The following is a 21,146-nucleotide window of genomic DNA, read 5'->3' as shown; positions in this document are numbered from 1 at the left end:
ATGGCTCCTTCCGATGACAGCCAATCCTACTGATACTTTCCCACACTCTAGCTTTTCCTTCACTTCCTGGATCTCCATATATACACGAGAGATAAAAGGATTTCCCTCCAAAATGAGCCAAGCAGTCGATAATATTTTTATTAGCCTTCTTAACTTCCAATCTTACATTTTTCTTCCAAAAAACAGCTAGCCCCCCCCCAACCCAGTCGGATTAACAGTGTAGACTCTATCAAATCCTAGCCAGACTTGTAAATCCACCAATACATTAAAACAGTTTTTAGTTTCCATCAAGAACAGAATCTCCGGGAATTGCTTTTTACACATCTCCCGCAGACGATGAATTGTCAGGTCTTGAGGCCTCCCCAATCTCTGGCAATTCCAGCTCATAATGCTCATTGGGTAGGGGGCGATCCCTCACGTGGGATCACCGATAAGCATTGCGCCTTGATGGATGGAACTTCCTCGGTTCCTTGGTTAATCTTCTTCCTCTTTCTCGCTCCAACTTCCTGTTTCCCTTCTCTTCTCTCACCCACTTGAACCTCATTCCCAGCAGTGAGAGCTAGCATCTGTCTCTGTCTTTGAGCTCGTGGTGGTCTTCTCCTTACCGGCCCACGTTTTCTAACAGTCCCGGAAGAACTAGGTTCAGAGAACTCAGCTCGAAAAACCGTAAGACTGACAGAAGAAGTGTCCAGATAGTAACCTTCAGCTTCATCATTCGAACCAATATTGTATCTCGGTGAAGAATCTGTGAGCACGACATTTCTGTTAGCCTTCATGGAATCAGCCAAGAGTTTGGTCGGCTTGGCATTGATGTCCCAATTACGTCGAACCATCTCCTTCTCTCCGTAGTCAAACACTGGACCTTTGCCTTTGTTTAACTCTGTAGTAAAGACCGGAGCTTGCTCTAGTCTCAGAATGGTCCTCTGTAACAGAGGATCTTTCTCGACTTCTCTAACTGATTTCTTCACCTTGTCAACCTTAATAGCCAGAGTTTCACCCGTATCAGCCAGTAGGAATCTTCTCATTTCCTCCAGAACTTCACTAGCAATTTTTGGCCTTCCTGTGTTTGGATTCAGCCCTACCTGCTCTTCTTCCAGCACCCCGAAGAGAGGATCATTCTGTTGCAGAACACTGTTATCTTTGAACTTTTCAGCTATAATCCTTTCTCTTCTCCGCGTAGCATCAGATTGACGTTTTTTGATCTCCAAAGGGCAGACTTGTTTCTCATGATTCAGCCTCTTGCAGGTATAACATCTCTTCTGGAGCTTCTCGAAATCGAAATGTATCGTATGAGTTTTGCCTCCTCCCATATCCAGAACCCTCGCCATCTTCAGAGGATTAGCAACATTGAAGCGAATCTGAACCCTAATGAAGGGCTGAGTGATAGGTTTCGTAGGATCGAAGGCAAGAACCTTAACTTCACCTAGCATTTCCCCTAGAGTCATGAGAGCAGCCTCAGTGTAGAAGTTGACTGGGATTTTGCTTATCTGGACCCAAAGGGGGATGAACTGAAGATAGTCATCTGGTGGGTTCTCCACCCATCTTTCCAAGACAATCGCCCACTCATTGAAAGTTTGGACCCCTTTCTCTAACACATCTATCAGATCATGTTCATTTTTAAAGATGAACTGGAACTTTTCTTCCGACAACGCTACCCCCTAACTCGACCTTCCTTCTGCCACTTCCTTGGCATAGTGAGAATTAACCCAGAGATTTTTTGACATTCTGGATTGAGAGTCCTCCCGATGAGGCTTAGCGCATTTTCTTCTGTAGAACTAAAACCAGGGAGCTCCGGCATGACAAACGGAACTTCCTCTTCCTCTTCTTCCAGTGAGAGAGCCATAAGAGCCCTATCCATAGCTGCAGACATCTTGAATTTTGCCTTTAATCTTCTCTGATCTCCTATTCAGATTTAAAGATCAACTACCCAGTCTTCAACGCTCAAGAACAAAGCCGGTAGAAACACTTTGATTATTATACCAAGAAAGCACAATATATTCGCGCGTGATTTAAGTTGGCAAAATTAATTAATTTTGGAAGCCTCACGTGTCATATTCTCTTAATGCAAGATTCTGTTAACATATTTCTTGACAGTATATAGGATTACCTTCCTAATATATGACGTATATGTAAACTAACTTTATTTGTTTTGAGTAAATAATTGGGATACAATCCAAATTAATTAACTTATTATATAATTTTCTTTTTCCAACAACAATAGATATAACTTATTTCTTTTATTAAAACCGAATATTATATCTTTAAAAACAAATTATCGTAATAAAAAAATATGTTAAAACTTTGATATCTTCTACCAAATTTAAATAGATCACGAAAATCTTGTAAAATCAATGATTAATTAATTAACTAAAAATCTAACTAATAAAATGAAAATATCTTTTGCATACGGATTTAACTATAGCCATGCCAGACGGTGGATAAAGAGGTCTTCGTGTCCAAACAGTCCTCAAATTTTTAACGCTGATTTATTATGATCTTACAACTATGATATGAGAAAGATTACATAGACGATTCGACAACTGACAATACTATCTACTTTCTGAAGACCTACGCCTAACTGTATTACCTAAGCCGTCCTATGAAGATCCACACCTGGCAAGATTTACTTGCACCATGTTGAAGATCTCTTGTAAGCATTTCTTCCGTAGTCTGCATAATTGTTAATAAATCGCTCTCTCCGGGACTTAAAACCTGGATTTCCTGTAATCTGCAATAAATTGTATAGTCTGGGATTCGGATCCCAGACCTGGGTGTAGAAACCTTTAAACCTTAACCACTAGGATACGGTGCTTCCACAAATTAATGAAACTTAGCCAGCCTGATATTCTTGTACAGTCTGACTGGAGCATCAACTTGATCGGTGTTTTGTTGTAAAATGGCTCTAATGGGGGCTATTAAGTTAAGTAAGTCTCAGTCCATTCAAGTGTGAATCTATCGGTATCAACGTACGTACAAGTTTTTGCGTGTACAATGCAAAGAATTTTGATATACATACAAAGTTCATTCAACGTCTCCAATGTTATTTTGGAGATGCTTCACATTGTTAACATCTCAAACAAACATACAGTTCGTCTAAACGCAAGCATATCAAATAAGATTTGACATAATGAGAAAGAGATGTAATTAAATTAAAATAGCCAAGGAAACTGCCCAACTGATCACTGCAATCTCACAATAGAAAACTAAAATCATCTAGAAAAATGGATTAATATATATATTGGTTTGTTTATATACATGTATGTTCATATGTGCACTCTAAACTTCATGTCCTTTCTTTTCTTTCGTTTTCCTTCTCTTATGATTACCTTTCGTTTGGACCGGTAACTTGTTTGTGATCCATGCATGGCTCTATAAGAAATACTAGATTTTGACCCGCGCTTTGAAAGCGCGGGTTTATTTTTGTTTTTTTTTTCAATTGACAAATATTTAGTAAATGTCACATTTTCATATATTTGTATTTTATTTTATAAAAGACTTAAAAATTTTATCTTTATTTATCGTATTTCATTTTAAATGACTATTTATGTTAAAAAAATTAAACTTTATTTTTTTAATGAATTAAGTTGGTATAACTCTGATAAATTAATTTTATTATGGGGTTAATATTTTAATTAAAAATTTATATACTTTTAATAAAGATTTATACTTTTCAATAAAAAATTCAATTATTTTTATGAATGCTTAAATTATATTAAGAAAAGAAAAAAATAATAATTAAGAATAGTTGAAAAAAAATTATTTGAACTTGGACTCAATGGTCCAAATGAAAAAAAAAAAAGTGAGAATTGAATCTGATTTTTTAATAGGCCCAAATGGCCCAAGAGAGATTTGATTTGGGCTGGATCCAAAAATAATGACCCAATATAGATTTGTTATTAATATTACTTAATTACCCTTAATGAAACATGCAATGTTAGTGAAGGAAACATGCCCCTAAGGTAATTATGACAATAGGATCCTGCTTTAATAGTATAGATGTAGGTAGATATATAAATTTGTAGAGTCCAACATGTTTGATCATATATGCCCATGTTCGAATATTATTATTATATTACATGCATGCAAGTGGAAACCAACAATAACATATCCATAAAGAATCGTCCATACGTAAAATTTACGCCGGGACTGAGTCCACGAAATATTCGATTGATATCAAGTGTATATCATCGACCATTTTGGTTTTATTACTTTTCTGGAATACTTTAGACCATCGTTTTTGGATAATTATATCTCATAGGAACAATATATGCTTTTCACCTATATAACTTTTATGTCTAATTGACTTCGCCTTGATCATCCAGATTACGCGTACAAATATGATCGTTTGATGATCTGGATCTCGATCAGTGCGGTACAAAAAGTAAAACAGCTGCATAATTAATGGTAATATAAACGTATAGCAGGCCTGGCCTATAAAATCTAATTATTTGTGCAAATATCACTAACATTGGAATTTATATTATTAATACACTAATTAATAGACTAGCTGTCCCATGTGTTAAGTTGGTAGTATAATATGAGTTTCATATACAAGACTGACTGGTGATTACTATTCTAATAGCTACTTTATTGATTATGTGTCTTTTCTCAGATCATTCATACAAGTCCTACATACCAAAATATTGTAAAAGGAAAATAAAGCAAATATCCTATATATATGGGCGACAGCTTTCGTTTCCCAACATCTCTCGTGATGGTACATTCCTTATAGCTAGCTCTGAATAGAAATGAGAATAATACTAGTTTTTATATCAATATAAGTAGTATTCACAGAAATCTCCATATATTCCATATTTACTACACAAATTCATATGGCATCATGACTTTTATAAATGTTCTTATCTGTATGGTCCCAGTTACACTAGTAGTCAACTAGTAAGAAAAATGGTATTGGCCCGGTAGAGAAGATTAGGTTTCAAAGCATATTTCATGCTATTTAAGCATTTAGAAAACATATGTAACTAAGAAGAGTAGAAAAAAACACTCATTGAGGCGACCATCAGTATATTTGTGATATGCGGGTATGATGATATTATTATTAACCAACAACTCTGTTATGTAAACAAGTTCTTTTGAAAAAGGATATGGGTTAGTACGAGTTTATTGGGGTTCTAACCAAAAAAAACTATATCCCCGTGTTATGTTAAACACACCTATTGAGTAGAATTTTTATACAGATTTTGTTTGAAATCTTTTATATATTCCAGTAATTAGCCTATATATACAAACAATAACCATATTTATGATATACGGACCGATTTTGGAGAATTTAAAGGTGGTCCACGAACGAACAAAAGAAATATAAACTTTTTTTTTTTTTTTTTTTGCTAAGAATGTTAATTATCATAAAAGATAAAGGTTTTATATATTAAAACAGAAGTCACAACTTTGATTCATGTGTGATTTTTAAAAAAATGGACCTTCACTAGAAATCATTTATCATTCATTTATTACTAATAATATGGATTAATAATATGTCATTCTTAATATAACATTAACTCCTAAAAACCCGGATTGGTTAACAAACTCACATTGATTCATGTGTGATATTTTAATTTGAATCATCATTTAAATTTTTTATTAAATGTATTTCCTTAATGCTAATATATAATTTTTTAACTACTTAAATCATAATATAATTTGATATCTTTTAATTTAAAATATAAATAAATATATTTAATTTTTTTTTAACAAATGTGTTGAAAAACATTATAACAATATCTTAATTATCAAAAATTGTATATAAATATTTTCACTAATTTTTTAATTAGTAATGAAATTAATGTTATTATACATTAATATATATATACTCAGTTATCTTTTATAAAATGAAAAACATTATATCAAATTTTACTATTTTATAGTTATATCTATCATTTTAAAATAAAACATTGTATTTAACTAAATATGATAAAATTATTTTAAACTGATAAATTAATATATTTTATTTTCACAAACATTAAAAATTTATGCTAGAAATATAATATGTTGGTAGAATGAGTTAACATTAGTAAATTAGATAATCCATGTATAAAATTAACTTATCTTAAATTTTTATATATATAGTTATTATCTTAAATGAATAAACATAAAAAAAATATTGATAAAGAAAACCTAGCGCTTTGAATTACGGATCAAGATCATAATAATTGAATAAAAAATTATTTTAAAATATATATAATAAAAAATATCAAATATATGTGATGATTTGAAATAATCAATTAACTTACAGCATGAAAACTATCAAATTCTTATATTTGAAATAATTATATATAAATATTTAAATATATATGTTACTTAAAATATATATTCTAATTATGTAAATATATATATATATATATATATATATATTTTTTTTTTTTTTTTTTTTGTCACTGAAGTAAAAATATATATAAACATGAAAATTAATACCCGCACGGTTGTGCGGATCTTGTTTCTTACAAAAGAGACTAATCTATACAACACAGCTCCCTGACAAAAGAAAGTAAAAAACAGGGTAATTGGTATGAAACAACAAAATGGAGTCTAAAGAAATCCCTTGAAGATGCAAAAGGCCGAAAAACCATAGCAAAGGATTAAATCAACCAAAAAGTCATGAGGTTCCTGAATTTCTTCCTGTTCCTCGGAGCGTTGATGGAGTTGATGACCTGTCTTTTGATGTCGCTTGTTTACTCTGTCTGGCAGAAGAAATATAAACGTAGACAAAGATAACAAATCGTTCACATGTCGTCCATCTATCTAGATGAATAAACACTTAGTTATAAACTGAGAAAATCAGGTGGTTGTGTCTATAATGGATGATCAATATTCATATTGTAATGATATTATTTAGGTAGCTAGACTGGTTGATAGTTATCATAGTGAAAATATCACTTTGAATTGCTTTTGTTCTTCTAAACACTATATCACATGGGAATATAGACCTCCAACACTTAAACAACGTTCTTCAAAGTTCTAACTAATATTTAATTATGGTTAGCCAACTTGTTATACTTATCAGACCATTCCAGTACCAAATCTTTAAGAACATATTCCAACACCGCCATGCACACAAGTTGAGTCAAACATTTTGTCCACTAGATGTTCATGCCGTTAGGCCTATATATACATAGTATTAGAGTGTAAACACATCAACAACTTCACAACAAAGGGAAAAACATATAAAGAGAAACGGTGACATGAAGAATGAGAAGTTGTGTGGTAGCCAAGGATGACTTGCCTGCGTCTTTAACACCATATGAAAGACTTTATCGATAGTCTCTGAGTTGGTTAGGCTGTAGGCAGTCTCCTTGGCTATTCAGACACTCCTCTTTCTCCTCATTTCACATTTCTCTTTTTCAATGACCGAACACAGAAAGGGTTTTGATACATTCGATTTTGGTTGGTCTTTAAATTGAAACAAAGTTTACGAGATCTCGTATGAGATTGGGTGGAATATTGTCTATGTATGAGCATTGGGACAATGTGTTTTGAAAAGATCGAGGGCTTTGCTTCACTGTGACCAATAAACTTCACGTGGAGAGTCTGTGGATCTTGTCGCCTATCAGCATGTGAGCTTTTCTGTAATTCTATTTCTAAATGTGGCCATCTTTTTTTTTTTTTTTTGCCATCTGAAATTTCCATTTATCTTAAAAGTATCACAACAAAAAGATATAACACCATGAGGGTCCAAGCCCAGCATAAAGCCCAAACGTATTAAACAGAAAGCCCAAAACACAAGGGCAATTAAGCTCAAAAAAGAAAACCCGATCGGCGCCATACGTTACCACGCATCGGGAAATTCACTTGGACGTACACGTGTTGAGACCCTCGCCATCAAGGGACACGCGTCACTAGGTCACCACATCTTGACTCAAACTACGAGTCATCACCGGAGAAAAACGAAACGAACACGTGTTTCACCGGAATACACCGTAACCACCGCACACCGAACCCATCGAACCACCGAACGGATGAAGAAAAACCAGAGACTACAACATCTCCTCCTTCATCGCTTTAGCACATCATCGGAGAGTTTCATCGCCTATCGAGATCTCATCCGATTATCAAGCCATCAAACGTGAAGATAAGAGAACATTCACCAAGCACCCATTCAAAGGAAACACCGCGACCAATCTCTCCAAACTGAAAGACGTCGACGGATCCTAATCATCAACCACCGGGGCTTTCGAGAAACAGAACCACAAGCAAAGAAACCCACTAGCTTCAAGCATACACAACGATGCCTAAGCTCCACCAACAGAGATCGTCATCGACCCAGTCGAGATCTCCTCCGACTCCCAGAGAATCAAAGCTATAGACCCATCGATCGCATCACAAAGGAAAATAAATTTCTATTGTCGGCGGTGCAGAGCTTCGGAAGCCTCTACTTCCCCGAGATCAAAAACCGACGACGACGAAGCTGAAATAGCCTCCGCCTCCCGGAATCAAAACACCCTGGTAGAGCACCAGAGAAAGCTTCGTCTCATCTCATCTCCGTTAAGAAACGAAGAGAGAAAAAGGAGAAGTCTCGGGCTCTAGCACCTAAATGTGGCCATCTAAAATGGTCGGCGGCTAAAAACTTAATGATATCTGTGATATTATTGTTTAGTTCGTGAAGTGAATTGATTTAAGTGTGAATTCGCTGAATAACCAATTTTGGCGTACATTGATTTTTACGTAATGTAATAGCTATCATTTATGTCACTTATTATCCGGTTCTGCCTCTTTTTTCTGTAATCATCCGCTAATATTGTATTGCTAAATATGATTTGGTCAAAATAATATAAGGTGAAGATTAAATTAATACTACTTTATTTGATAGAAACACATACAACCACGTACCACTACAAGAAAACACATGCTTAACTACGAAAATTAACGAGGAAAAACAATCCTCGTAAATTTGCGTCGAGTTTACGACGAATTTACGTGAAAAACTAAAGTCATCGTTATTTCCTCGTAACGTAAGGACAAAACTGTTTCGTCGTAAAGTGGATGTAATTTTACGAGTATTTTACGAGGAGAAACTATTTCCTCGTAAATACGACGTAAACTTTGCGTGGTATTTACGAGGTAATAGTTTACGTGTATTTAGCGAGGAAATTTTTGAATCCACCAACTTTATAGGTGTTACACGTTTTTTTTGCCCACCTAATTAATTTTCGTCGTAAATTCATAGCAAAATTACAACTACCAGATTCGAATTTTTCTATAAATATGGATGTTTGAACATCATTTTAAACACACCTATACAAAAAACGTGAAAGAAAAAAAATGGCTGGCTCCGGGACTATTTACGAGTTGCGGAAGTGGATGTATATGCATAGAGATGCTAACGGGAGAGTGACGAAAGAATACCTTGCGGGTCTGGAGACATTTATGCATCAAGCAGATTCAACACCGCTCGCTCAAGAAAGTGGTAAGATGTTCTGTCCTTGTCGGAAATGCAACAATTCGAAACTGGCAAATCGTGAAAATGTTTGGAAGCATTTAATAAATAGAGGTTTCACGGCAAATTACTATATCTGGTTTCAACATGGAGAAGGTTTTAATTATGATCAGAATGAAGCAAGTAGTAGTAATAGCAATTTTCAGGAAAAAGAACCGGTTGATCATCATTTGCATAATGAACATAGTTACCATCAGGAGGAGATGGTAGATTGTGATAGGGTTCATGATATGGTAGCTGATGCATTCGTAGCTCATGATGAAGATGAAGAACCTAATATAGATGCAAAAAAGTTTTACGAAATGTTAAACGCGGCGAATCAACCACTTTACAGTGGTTGTAGAGAAGGTCTCTCTAAATTGTCGTTAGCTGCTAGAATGATGAATATTAAAACTGATCACAATCTACCTGAAAGTTGCATGAACGAATGGGCGGACTTGTTTAAAGAGTACTTGCCGGAAGACAATGTGTCTGCTGATTCTTATTATGAGATTCAGAAACTGGTTTATAGTCTTGGGTTGCCTTCGGAGATGATAGATGTTTGCATCGACAACTGCATGATCTATTGGGGAGATGATGAGAAGCTAGAAGAATGTCGATTCTGCAAGAAGCCACGATTCAAGCCGCAAGGACGGGGACGTAATAGGGTACCGTACCAAAGGATGTGGTACCTACCAATTACAGATAGATTGAAAAGATTGTATCAATCAGAGCAGACTGCTGGAAAGATGAGATGGCATGCCGAGCATACTCAGACGGATGGTGAGATGACTCATCCATCAGATGCAAGAGCCTGGAAACATTTCAACAAAGTACATCCAGATTTCGCTAGCAATATCCGGAATGTGTATCTCGGATTATGCACAGATGGATTTAGTCCGTTCGGAATGTCAGGGAGACAATATTCATTGTGGCCAGTCTTTCTTACTCCATACAACCTGCCACCGGAGATGTGCATGCAACGGGAGTTACTATTCTTGACCATATTAATACCTGGTCCGAACCATCCAAAAAGGTCCCTGGATGTTTTCCTACAACCACTGATAAAAGAGTTGAAGGATTTGTGGTCAACAGGGGTGAGGACGTATGACTGTTCAACGAAGACGAATTTTACGATGCGAGCGATGCTTTTGTGGACCATAAGTGATTTTCCTGCCTATGGGATGTTGTCTGGATGGACTACACATGGGAGATTAGCTTGTCCATATTGTAATGGAACGACAGATGCGTTTCAACTGAAGAATGGTAGGAAGACGAGTTGGTTTGATTGTCACCGTCGATTTCTTCCCATTGGCCATCCTTACCGAAGAAACAAGAATTTGTTTAGGCACAAAAGGGTTGTGAGAGACACTCCTCCTCCATATCTAACTGGAGAACAAATTGAAGCGCAAATCGACTACTACGGAGCTAACGAAACAGTTCGTTGGGGTGGTAATTGGCATGTCCCTCGTAATATGCCAGATTCTTACGGTGTTCATCACAACTGGCACAAGAAGAGTATATTTTGGGAGTTGCCATATTGGAAGGATCTTCTTCTGCGCCACAACCTCGATGTGATGCATATAGAGAAGAATTTCTTTGAGAACATCATGAATACAATATTGAATGTCCCAGGGAAGACAAAAGACAACATAAAATCGAGGTTGGACTTGCCGGATATTTGCTCAAGAAGCGAGTTACATATTAAAAGCAATGGACAAGTTCCCGTTCCGATATTCAGATTATCTTCAGAAAAAAAGTCGGTGTTGTTCAACTGGGTGGCATCAGAAGTGAAGTTCCCCGATGGGTATGTTTCGAATCTCTCTAGATGTGTTGAAAAGGGTCAAAAGTTCTCCGGGATGAAGAGTCATGATTGTCATGTATTTATGCAACGACTACTGCCCTTTGCATTTGCGGAGCTACTTCCAACAAACGTACATGAAGCACTTGCAGGTACGTAGTGTATTATATCACAATAATTTACAAAATAATATATGACTAACAATGTGTTTAATTTTTTTTTGAATATAAAAGGCATTGGAGCATTTTTCAGGGATCTGAGCACACGCACTCTTAAAGAAGAAGTTGTGGAACAGCTTCAGGAGAACATTCCCATCTTATTGTGCAACTTGGAGAAGATATTTCCTCCCGGATTTTTTGACGTCATGGAGCATCTAGCTGTCCACCTCCCATATGAGGCATTGCTTCGTGGACCTGTACATTACGGATGGATGTATCAGTATGAGCGAGCCATGAAATATTTGAAGGGAAAAACAAAGAACCTCGCCAAAGTTGAAGGTTCTATAATTGCTGGAAGTTTGACGGAAGAAGTTTCTCACTTCACATCGTACTACTTTGCGTCAAAAGTACGTACACGGAGAAGAGCTCCAAGAAGATATGATGATGGTGGTGTTGCGCCAACATATGCAGTTGCTGGTGTTCCAGACATCTTTAGCCAGATTGGGCGACTCGGTGGGAAGTCGAAAGAGGTTTGGTGGTCGAGTGAACAAGACGCTCATAGTGCACACACCTATATTCTACTCAATTTCGAAGATCCATTGATTCGTTATTTTGAAAGGTAACATATATTGACACTTTGAAACACATATAAGTATAATTAATTGTATAATTGCGAGAGATTCATTCCTATAAAATGTAATTTTACAGCCTATTTGTTTCTCAAGTCGAAGAAACATTTCCTGGTATATCCACAAGTGACGTAGACAAAAGGAAAGATCAACACTTCATTAAGTGGTTGCGGAATCAGGTATTAACTAAAAAAAATTTCATACATTATCTGTATTTCATTAACATTCTCTTTATTTTTGCAGGTTGATTATGACGACGACGATGCAGATTATCCTAAGTGGTTACACGAAGTAATTAAATTTCCACTTGTAAAGGTCACCACATCACAGATGTATTTAACACGAGGCTATACTTTTCTTACATATGACTATGGTAGACAACGGGCGACCAGTAACTATGGAATATGTGTGAAAGGGAAAACAGATTTCTACGGGATCTTGACGGAGATTATTGAAGTCGAATTTCCAGGGATACTGAAGCTGAAATGCGTCCTCTTCAAATGTGAATGGTTCGACCCCGTCGTCAACAGAGGTGTTCGGTCTAACAAATTCGGTGTAGTTGATGTTAACGGTGGACGAATGTACAACAAATTCGAGCCTTTCATCTTAGCTTCACAAGCAGACCAAGTTAGCTTCTTTCCATACCCTCGGATGAGAGATTCAGGTATAAATTGGTTAGCAGTAATCAAAGTTACACCTCGAGGACGAATCATCAGTGGAGAAGAACCACCATTGCAAGAAGAACAGATAAATGAAGTTGAGGAACCTGAACAAGAAATTGATGATATCCTTCTCATTGATCTGCATAATCACGAGTACGAAGATCTTACCGATGATGCCACAGACGAAGCTGTTGAAGACGAGTTTAATGAAAATGATGATGTTTCTAGTGATGACGAGAATGTCGATGTATCCGATTGATGTATTTGTTTTATGAATAAGATGAGGGAGTTTGTTTTATGAATAAGATAATGTGGGGTTTGTTTTATGAATAAGGTAATGTGGGAGTTTGTTTTATGAATAAGCAAATGTGAGAATTGTGGTTTGGAATGGAAATAAAGATGGGGTTTGAAATATATGAAGTAGAAAATAAGGAATATGGGGTTTGGGGTTTCGGGTTTCGGGTTTTGGATTCTAGGGATTTAAACATAACACTCGTTAATTCCACGTAAGCTTAAATCGTCGTAAAGTCCTCGTATTCCAACGAGTAAATAACGACGAAGGACTCGTTAATTCCACGTAGGACTAAATCGTCGTAAATACCACGTAGGATGAATTCGTCGTAAAAACCACGTAGGATGAAATCGTCGTAAATATAACGTAATACAACGAGGAAATAACGATGAAACCTAAAAATAAATATGGGGTTTGGAATATATGAAGTAGAAAATAAGGAATATGGGGTTTGGGGTTTGGGGTTTCGGGTTTCGGGTTTGGGGTTTGGGGTTTCGGGTTTTGGGGTTCCGGGTTTTGGATTTCGGGTTTCGGGTTTCGGGTTTTTGGTTTCGGGTTTGGGGTTTCGGATTTAGGTGTTCGGGGTTTGGGGTTTCGGGTTTTGGATTTCGGGTTTCGGGTTTCGGGTTTCGGGTTTCGGGTTCTAGGGATTTAACCATAACACTCGTTAAAAATAACGACGAAACTTAAAATTAAATATGGGGTTTGGAATATATGAATTAGAAAATTAAAGATGGGGGTTTGGGTTTCGGGTTTCGGGTTTGGGGGTTGGGGTTTGGGGTTTCGGGTATGGGGTTTCGGGTTTCGGGTTTGGGTTTCGGGTTTCGGGTTTCGGATTCTAGGGATTTAAACATAACACTCGTTAATTCCACGTAAGCACAAATCGTCGTAAAGTCCTCGTAGGATGAAATCGTCGTAACTACCACGTAAAATGATTTAAACAAAACACTCGTTAATTCCACGTAAGCAGAAATCGTCGTAAAGACCACGTAAACGGATTTATACATAAACCCGTTAATTCCACGTAAGTACAAATCGTCGTAAATATCTCGTAGTGTACAAACTTGAAAAAAAAAGAAAAGGAGAGAAATACCAGATTAACATGTGGCAAGACTTCCAGCAATTATAATGCGTAAGTCTCGCCCACATGAATTCTAATATCTTCTCCTTTTCTTATTTTTTTCAAATATTTATAATTTGAATAGGATTTTTTTGAGGATTGTGATTTGAGATAAGGTGTGATTTGGGAGTTTGTGTGTGGTTTGAGAGTGAGAGTTGTGGGTATATTTATAAGAAAGCAAGCCTCGTTAATTCCTCGTAAGGTAAATCGTCGTTAATACCTCGTATAAAAAAACACGGGCCTTTGTGATTCCTCGCAATTTCCTCGTAAAAAAAAAGACGGGCCTTTGTAACTGCTCGCTATTTCGTCGTAAACTTACGAGGAATTTGCGACGATATGTAATCTTATATATACACCCGAGCGCTCACTCTTTCTTTCCTCTCTACTTCCTCTCCATTTCGTAGCAATGGTTAGCCTCTCTGATTCCTCTCTAATTTGGTTAGTTTATGATAGATTAGGTGGTTAGTATAGGGAATTTAGATAGGTTTGCGGATTTTATGTTGTTTAGTGTTGATTATGTGGATAATGTTGGGAAATATATTGTTGATGTTAATTTTAAAAATTTCATTTTTTTTTCCAGGTTCGAAAAGGAAGACTTACTGCCCATTACAGAGAGATCTTCGGTGAGCCGGGTAGTCGTTTAGACCCGACCTCTTCTTCCGCTCCCAGTTCTTCGGGCCAGGAGACTGTCCCCGAGACTCAGTACACTCAGAGAGTCTCTGGGTCTACTTATTCTACTGCACCATCGGCTCCTCATGTGCCTCCTCCGATGCCTCCTCCTGTGCCTCCTCCGATGGCACCTCCGATGGCCGCCGATATTCATCCTGATTTGATGGTGCCTCCGAGTGCTCCTTACTCGCAGTACACTGTAGAGGACATTCTCAGTCTGCCAGGCAGAAAAGGTTTACCAGTCATCGACCCAGACCGACCGGACGGAACTTTGTGGTATGTTGCATTAATTTTTTTTTAATTCGTTTAAATTTCTTTTATAACATTAAAAAATAATTTATATTTTAAATTTGTATTTTCCAGGTGGGGGGTTGACGGATGTCTTGCATCGGACGTAACCGACACGATCAAGGGTTACTTCTCCATGCCACATCCAAACTGGAGTAAGACGCCTCACTACGTCAGAAAGACGTGGTTCAAAATTTACGCTGTAAGTTTCTATTAATTAATTATATATACTTTAATTTTTTCATGATTTATATATATACTTTCTAAAAAACTAATTGTTAATTTATTTTTCCAACAGCAAAAATATACTTGGGCCTTGGAGATCACTGAGAGGGTGAGGAAGAAGTTTAACGCGAAGGCGAAAGTTCGCTTGTTGGACACGGTCTCTAACTGGAAGGGTGACTGGATCGTGAAAGGGTATGAGCGTGGCAAACCCGCTGAGCTCACCACGGATGTGTGGGATGGCCTCATCCGTTATTGGCGCCTTCCTGATTCCATTAGAATCGCCCAGGCTTGCTCTAACTCCCGTAACACGGTCGATGAGCACGGAAACGGGCCGATGCTTCACACTACGGGCCAAAAACCCCACGCCGGTGTCCGTTTGGAAATGGTAATTAAATATTTTATTAAATAATTTTTTTAATATATATATTAATTTATTCTAACTTTCTTAACTGTTTTTTAGGCCAAAGAGATGGGACATCTCCCTTCTCTTATGGAACTTTACGAGAGGACCCACAAGAACAAGGCGGGCGTATTTGTAGATGGCAAGTCCGAGCAAATCTACAACGACGTAGTTGCTCGGGTTGATGACCGCCAGACTCAGCTGACCCAGCAGTCTACCGACGGATTACCCGTCACCTTATCCACACTTGACGTGGATAAGATTTACGAGGAGGTAAATTTTCAAAAAAATTAATTTTTTATTATTCATTTAATTTAACTTTAAATTTTTACTTACAATATTTATTTTTTGTTTTTAAGGTTGTCCCAAAGAAAAAGGGAGGGACGTTGGGTATTGGTTCCTCTTGGACGTTATTGCGGCCACAAATCCGGAATGGGAGTCCATGTTGAGGAACATGCGACAACAACATCTCATTCAAGGCGAGTCATCCGACGTACATAACGAGACGGATGTTACGAGGAGGAGTGATGAATTCTACCGGGCGATGAACGACCCTTAGTTTTTTTTTGGTTGTTGTATTATATAAATTCAAAACTTATTTATATATAAAATATTTTCATTTTGATTTATTTTTATTTTAAATTTTAATTTATTATTAAATTAAATAATTTTAATTATTTTTTAATTATATTTTTAAATTCTGTAAAAATAATAAAAACGAAGTAAATTCGTAGCTAATGTACGACCTCTTTACGTGGAAACCTTACGAGGAAATGACGAGAAACAATTAACGACTATTTTACGAGGAAACATTTGCGAGGAAATAACGAGGAAAAGTTTACGAGTATTTTACGAGGAAATCGTTTCGTGGTTGTTACGTGTATTTTGCGAGGAAACTCTTTCAAGGTATTTACGTGTAGGTTACGAGGAACTCATTTCGAGGTATTTACGAGGAATTGTAGCGACGTCTTTGCGTGGAATATTGACGTGGTCTTTACGACGAATCGCCCTACTTCGTCTTTACGACGAAATATATTCCTCGCTAAGTTACGACGAATTAGCGAGGAAATATGTGTTACGACGGACGAGTAACGAGCAAACGCGCTTCCTCGCTATTTCGTCGTAAAGCCTCTTTTACGACGAAATAACGAGGAAAACCGCCCTCGTTAAGGTGATATTTTCTTGTAGTGTACCAATTTAAACCATCCAAATTTTTTTATTGCTGGTCAATAATAAATCACAATTATTTACAAACACATCACGTAAAAGAACTCATATCACAAATATATTTACAACATATTTATTTACTATATGCAATAGAATGAATGGATAGAAACATAAATTTTTAAAAAATAAAAAGTGTATAAACCCTAAACCCAAATATAAACACGAAACCCAAACATAAATTTCCAAATACTAAACCCTAAACTCTAATCACTAAACACTAACTCAAATATAAACCCTAAACCCAAATATAAACACAAAACCCAAATAGAATGGAACAAAATAAACAACATAGTACATATTGGTGAAACTATAAAATGTCTATGATTGCATGAAAGAAGTTAATGCTGACCCCAACCGTACCCTCTCACCTTTTAAATACTAAACTCTAAATTCTAGTCATTAAACCCTGATCCAAATATACCATAAACCTAAATAAATAGATTAAGCTAAACCATAATCAAGGAAGTATAAACCCAAATAGAATGTATATAATATGATTTACTATACCCAAACCTTTACTTAATTAGTAAATCTAAACCCTAGGCAGGAACCTATAAACCCAAATACAATCTATAAATTGTTTTCAAATATTAAACACTTGAAATCACATTTACTTGGTTAGCAGGTTGCATGTCTTATATTCCATATAGTCTAAGTAGTATAGTAAACGAATGTTCCAAACAATCAAATTTGTCCAACACTCGAAAAATGAATTTCATATTACAATCAATCACACAAAATGACAAAGAAGAGACCTATCAAATTTAAAAACATGACATATTATTACATTTTTAAGGAGTAGTATAGAAATATGTCTCAAATAGTATGGTAACCGTACATAGGTAGCTATACTTAAGAATATATACTATACTATTCATTTCACCAAATATTGTATAGACGGCGAGTTCATCTTCTTCAATTCTTTTTTTTAAACAGGCTGATACACATTCATTTCGTTCACCATCATTATTCTTCACTAGCATATAGAGATCGTCTTTATCTCTTCTCTTTTTCGTGACACGATGATGCTTTTACCGACTCGCCGTTGTTGTTCTTCACCACTGGATCTATAAAACAAAAACAGAAACGAAAACAGAGTATGTAAACAAAAGCATGATTGTGAGAATCAATAGATTTTTTTTTAAAAAAAAAAGAAATGAAAGAGTTGTTGTGTGTGCTCACCGTCTATGACTTCATCGTTGTCTATTCTTTAAAACAATTGATTGTTCTTTTGATGAAGTATTGAAAGAGAAAAATTATGTGACAGAAGAAAATGTATGATTTTGTTGATAATCTGAAGAAGAAAGAGAGATAGTGAAAAGAGATGGTGGAGTAGAAACGTGACGTGGTGGTGATGGATGTGGCTAAGAGTTTTTTATAATTTTTTTAATTATTTTTGTTAGTAGGTTTCACCGGTTGGTTGAAAAGGGTATTATGACAATTTTTATGTAATGAGTAAATTATAATTTGTTTGATGGATGTACGATGCAATTCCCCTTGATTTAACCTGAAACAAACAAAAAAGTTTTAAATCCAAAAACCAAATTATGCGTTTTAGAGTTAATTGAATATGCGTTTTTACATTAATTAATTAATTTATAACTTCTATTTCTGTAAGAGATAACGTCTTACGATGTCTTTTCTCTATCTCTATCTATCAATTCACAAGCCAGGCATTCGCTGATATACTTTATGAGTTAGATTTTCGTGAAGGTAGTTTCAATTTTTGATCCAAAAGATAATAATTACTGATTTAGTCATACGTTAAAGACAAAATTAACATATACACCCAACCACAACAAATTTAATTGGTTAAATTTGTGATTGTTGAATGCTGATGTCAAAAAAAAAAGTCTCAAAAATATCTTAAAAGACATGTATCTGATCTTTTCGTAGCGCCAAGCTTCTTCACCTTGACTGAAGACGACCGGATCAAAATCTCGGACATAAAAGTTCGGACAATTATTTTTCTTACTAAACAAACCCAAAACCAAAATCTCAGTTTAAACTCCAACCAGTTCATCTTCCAGATCCTAAACCGCTTATCTCCTAACAGATCTACATATATGGCGGTTACTCACTGATTCAGACACGGCAAAAAAGGACTTCACTTTTTCATCACTTCAATGGCGGATCCTCGAAACGGCAAGTCCTTCCTTTTCACCTTCTACTTTATAATCACCCTCACTCTGCTTTTTATCTCGCCGTCGTATGCCAACGAGTCTCCGGCTATCGTTGACGAAACAGAAGACGTTGTTTCCACCGATGTAGCTGCGTCGGTTACCGAACCCACCCGAGAAGATGCTCTATTGCACAAACTCGAGGAACTCGTCAAGAATCTGACCGAGATCGTCTCTAATCTGGACGCTAAGTTATCTGAATCGAAGAACGAGATCTCTAAATCAGATGATGAAGCCATCGGAGGAGGAGGAGCCAAGGCGTTCTCAGTGACAAAGTACAGCCCCTTTTGGACGGAGAGATTCTCCTTCACATCGGCAGTGAAGCTCGACTCCGACGCCACGTGTATCAACGTCTTGCCGTTTAAAGACTTCGAAGACTCGAGCAAGTACTTCGCGATCGGGGACTCTAGAGGTAGAGTTTACGTGTTCTTGAGAAACGGTGACGTTTTGATCGAGTTCTTCACCACCGTTGATTCCCCCGTCACAGCTATGATTTCGTATCTTTCGATGTTTAAGAACTCGAGTTTCGTCGTCACTGGTCATCAGAACGGCGCCGTTTTGTTCCACCGGATCCACGAGGGATCGAGTGGAGAAGACTGGAACTCCAACTCGGTTTCGATGGAACACGTCGGGGCTTTCGACGTGGATGATTCGGCTGATCCCGTGACGCTGTTGGAAGTGCACCACGTGGGTCGTGTTCGGTACATTTTGGCGACGGATCTTAGCGGGAAGCTGACGGTTTTAACCGAGAACCGGACGGTTTACGGTTCGGTTATCCCGACGAGTAGACCGCTAGTGTTCTTGAAGCAGAGGCTGTTGTTCCTCACCGAGTCTGGCGCCGGTTCGTTGGACTTGAGGAGCATGAAGATAAGAGAAACCGAATGCGAAGGACTAAACCATTCTCTTGCGAGAAGCTACGTCTTCGACGCGACGGAGCGGTCCAAAGCTTACGGATTCACATCGGAAGGCGAGATCATTCACGTGCTGCTTCACGGAGATATAATGAACTTCAAATGCAGAGTTAGATCCAAGAAGAAGTTTCAAATGGAGGAGCCGGTCGCGTTACAATCGATCAAAGGCTACCTTCTTGTAATCAACGAAGAGAAGGTCTTCGCTTTCAACGTATCGACCCAGCATTACGTTAGAACCGCTGGTCCTCGTCTCTTGTTCTCAGCTGGTTTGGAAGAGATCAGATCCTCTTTCTTGAGCCATCGTCAGTCATCTTCGAGAAATGTAGGTGTAAAGGCGAGGCCTTTGATAGCTAGCGACAGAGAGAATCTTCTTGTGATGGGTTTAGGAGACGGGTACTTCGGTGTTTACAAGTCGAAGCTTCCGAGTCTCAAAGGAGAGTTCAACACAATGCTTTGGAGCAGTCCTGTGTTCTTCTTCATACTGTTTCTCTTCGGAGCTTGGCATTTTTTTGCGAAGAAGAAAGAGTCTCTCACGGCCTGGGGACCAGATGATCCTTTTACTCCGACGGCAGCTGGACAGAACAGCTCCGCGAAAGAGCCGAGTTTTACTGAGCCTGCTAGGAGCGATGACCTCATGGATCTACGTAGAAGGTACGTTGGTGCGTCGCCGTATCGTAACGACCAGAGTTCGAGAGCTCCGGTGGATGGAGGAGGGTACAGAACAACGGCACAGGATCATAATAACTATCGAGGCGGGTCGGGGCTTGATTCAAGCGGGTTTGGTAATAGAAGAGATAGTTTGTATGGTAACAACAAAGTTATGGACGACGAGAGTTAAAAAGAATCTCTGTGACTTTTTGCATTTGAATTTTGACGTGTAAGAAAGTTAATACACTTTGTAATTCTCAAGCTTTTTGTTATTCCTTCCTTTGTAATTTTACAGACATTCTCTTTAAAATGTTTGAATAATGTTAAATTCTTTGCAAAGTGATGCACACAACCCAAAATCTGGGCTGAAACCACGTTCTTGATCACTAAGATAGACGTTTGGTAGTAAAGATGCGATTCAAGGCATGACAGCTTACGCTAATCTCAATCACGTTGAGTGTTTGGTCTATCATGTGTGATCGTGCTAGCAAGTGGATTATAGATGT

At 37.2% G+C, this 21,146-nt stretch overlaps 2 protein-coding genes across 2 annotated transcripts; one reads left to right on the top strand and one right to left on the bottom strand.

The window, feature by feature from the left end:
* Positions 1-392: 392 nt before the first annotated feature.
* LOC106398557 lies at positions 393-1,870 on the bottom strand. The gene is made up of 2 exons (XM_013839092.2): positions 1,669-1,870; positions 393-1,597 (listed from the first exon to the last, which is right to left on the bottom strand). The coding sequence occupies exons 1-2, from the start codon at positions 1,868-1,870 to the stop codon at positions 393-395; spliced, it is 1,407 nt and encodes a 468-aa protein (XP_013694546.2).
* Positions 1,871-18,732: 16,862 nt separating this feature from the next.
* On the top strand, positions 18,733-20,968 carry LOC106401840 (uncharacterized membrane protein At1g75140-like). The gene has a single exon (XM_013842445.3). It carries the CDS (start codon positions 19,028-19,030, stop codon positions 20,828-20,830), a length of 1,803 nt encoding a protein of 600 aa, XP_013697899.2. The 5' UTR covers positions 18,733-19,027; the 3' UTR covers positions 20,831-20,968.
* The last annotated feature ends 178 nt before the right edge of the window (positions 20,969-21,146 follow it).

This window comes from Brassica napus, chromosome C5, assembly GCF_020379485.1.
Source record: "Brassica napus cultivar Da-Ae chromosome C5, Da-Ae, whole genome shotgun sequence".
Taxonomy (NCBI): Eukaryota; Viridiplantae; Streptophyta; class Magnoliopsida; order Brassicales; family Brassicaceae; genus Brassica; species Brassica napus.
This window is presented reverse-complemented; position numbering and strand designations above follow the sequence as displayed.